Genomic DNA, 2674 nt, shown 5'->3' with positions numbered 1-2674 from the left:
ATTTTAGTAAACCGTGATATATTTACACATTTCACCACAATAATGAAATGAATTTCATTACTGCGTGGGTAGAGGGTTGTAAGAGACCTTTCGGACCTCTAAGGAAGTACCTAACTTAACCGCTTAACCGCTTATGTAACCATCATTTTTCGGTAATGTAAATATTTTAATGTAATCTGAATAAAATCCCTCTCTTAAGTACATCCCCCCAACCCGGGTAAGTACCTAAATTGTTCGTACCCCATTTACCATTCTACTTATAGTTTTCCCGTGCGCTCCCGCAACACATTTGGCAAACAAATTCTTGAAACTTGCAAATTTTTACATTAAAATAGAGTGGGATATAAACACTTCTGAGAAAAAAGTTTGAAATTTTGATGTTCTAAAAAATTTTAAGCTTAGGGTTATATGGTATTTGTTAGGGCATGAACTGTGTTTTAATTGAAAAATCTTAATCATTAATAAGTAAGCATAAGTGGCAAAAAACATAATTAAATGTTCATGTTTTATTCAAGGACTTATTTATGTAAGTTAACAAGAAGATTAACTACATCAATAATTATGTTCGCTCAAGTACCTGCAACGAGGTACTCCTCTTTTGATCGCGGAACCTTTAATCAGCGGTAGGACCAGTTGAGAGGTATGCCGATCTTTTCGGCATGCAGTCCCGAGGGTAATGGTCCTTGTGGATAGCTTTGAGAGCCATTAGTTTGTAAGTATTTTCCGTTCTTATTCCTAACAGAACTTTGGTTTTAAGTGAGTTGTAGGTATTCCAACTCTGTCTGATATTGCTATACGATTCTGTATAGCTCCACCTCTGATTAGCTTTTTTATTTTTTTATTTCATTGGGTGAGGCCCCCTTGTCCCCCGCGTGTAACACATTTTGTGCAGAGTCGTATTTTGCTATTTCATCCAATGTCTTATTTCCGTAAACGCCCCTGTAGAGTTTATTAAAAATTGTGGCTAAATTTCTTCTAACTACGGTCCTCCAAAAATTGCAACTATACCGATGAATAAGAGAGCACTCGAATTGCCACTTGGTTACAGGAGAAAACAATCACCTGCGTTCTTAAGAGTGCATGAGGTTTTATGTACCTTACAGCCTTCTCAATTGCATTTGTTTCCTCCAGTCATGCCTTGCCAGCACTAGATCCCTCCCTGAATTCAGTCTTCGCGGCATAGTAGCGGTAAAAGTTTTCATCACTGCAGGATGCCTTTCACTGAATATATGTGGACTTACTATGAGTGCTTAGTGCAGCATGGATTCTCTGCTCCTTAACAGAGATACATTCAACGACCAGATGCAGTAACCCATCCCTACATCAGTAACATCAGTACATTACTAAATACCCCTAAGTCTTATCAAGAGGAAGCCATAGTAAACTGTTTGTATTTAGTAAGCAAGTTTTTAAGAAACAATATGAGCAGTTTAAGTGATAAAATTACTATTTGGAAACACCTAATCTCAATCCGGAGAGGCTAGTTAATTAAAAACTCATTAATTGAATATCTTATCAACTCACTCATTTTGGCAAGTAGATTTTCTAAACTCGTTAGAACTGTCATATTTAGGAATGAAAACTTGACTTCTTTTTTCCCCTTTAGAAACGTATTTACCGAAAGTAAGTATGTCAAATAACTAACCTTCTCCTGTACAATTTGGCGACATTCACAGACTCATTGGAGATCAGCGACCGTTAATTAGAGGTTTGAAAGCCACTGAACTGTCACACTGTCACTCTGTCACTGGGCTATCATACTACACAAGCTAGGAGAAGCCAACTCGAAAATAGTCATTAACATCACGTGTACAATGCTTGAACAATCAGATGGTCAACAATATTGTCCCATGTGCAAGTGAATACTCCAAATAAACAAAAATTCATGTATTTCCACTCACAGATATATTTTTGTTTCAAAGGTAGGCAGAGTGTGTCCAGTGATTTTTATGTATCTTCACGACGGAACTTATTCCCTTCGAAGGTCGCAATGGGGTTGTATAGAATTGCCGTTCTTCGTTGGGAATTGCATTGACCTCAGGATCACATGAAGCGACAGGTTTTGGTCTTCAATTCAATAAAAGTTGATTCCCATCCGTCATACAGTGGTCTGAAATCTAAACCTTGATGAACAAAACTATTTGCTCAAATACGCTTAGACACAGTTTGTCAACACTTTGTTTATTAAACTGAGGACTGCCCTTCTTTTAATGGGTGGAGTTTTAGGTACCGCGTCACCTAATTTAATTTTTGAGTTGCGTCATAATTTCAGTCGTCAAAATTAATTATGCCCTCGCGGCCCAACTTAATGTTTTGATGGCGTTCTTAATACACGCGGCCAAAATTCACGGTGCTACAATTTTCTATTCAAATGGCCCGTCATTCTTAGTTATCCAGGCTACTACTTTGTACCCGTAGGTGGCGGAGGAGTCGAGATATTTGGGAACCCCGCATTTGTGGCTCGATTTAGTTCATATTTAGATACATAGCTTGTTTTAAATATTTTTTTACTACCTATTAACTTGTTTAGAAAACAGTTTTTCTCTTAGTGTATCAGCTCACTGGACTCTTGCGAAATCTCATCGATAGTCCTTAGCAAGTTACCTAATCAGTTCACTATCCGCTTATCTGCACAGCGGTTAAAGTGGACGAAAATTTGGTGTTGTGCCAATCT

At 37.7% G+C, this 2674-nt stretch overlaps 1 protein-coding gene across 1 annotated transcript in view; it reads right to left on the bottom strand.

Moving 5' to 3' along the window:
* Nucleotides 1-830: 830 nt before the first annotated feature.
* Nucleotides 831-2674, bottom strand: part of LOC118745320 (cytochrome P450 6g1-like) — a 19441-nt gene continuing 17597 nt past the window's right edge. Inside the window, exon 5 of the mRNA XM_036478845.1 lies at nt 831-939. Within this exon, the coding sequence (XP_036334738.1) occupies nt 831-939 (109 nt within the window). The remainder of the gene's footprint in view (nt 940-2674) is intronic.

Source organism: Rhagoletis pomonella, unplaced genomic scaffold, assembly GCF_013731165.1.
Source record: "Rhagoletis pomonella isolate Grant_MI unplaced genomic scaffold, Rhpom_1.0 Rhpom_scaffold_00008, whole genome shotgun sequence".
In the NCBI taxonomy this organism is placed as follows: domain Eukaryota; kingdom Metazoa; phylum Arthropoda; class Insecta; order Diptera; family Tephritidae; genus Rhagoletis; species Rhagoletis pomonella.
Note: the sequence above shows the minus strand (reverse complement) of the source record. Positions and strands in the feature narration are given on the sequence as shown.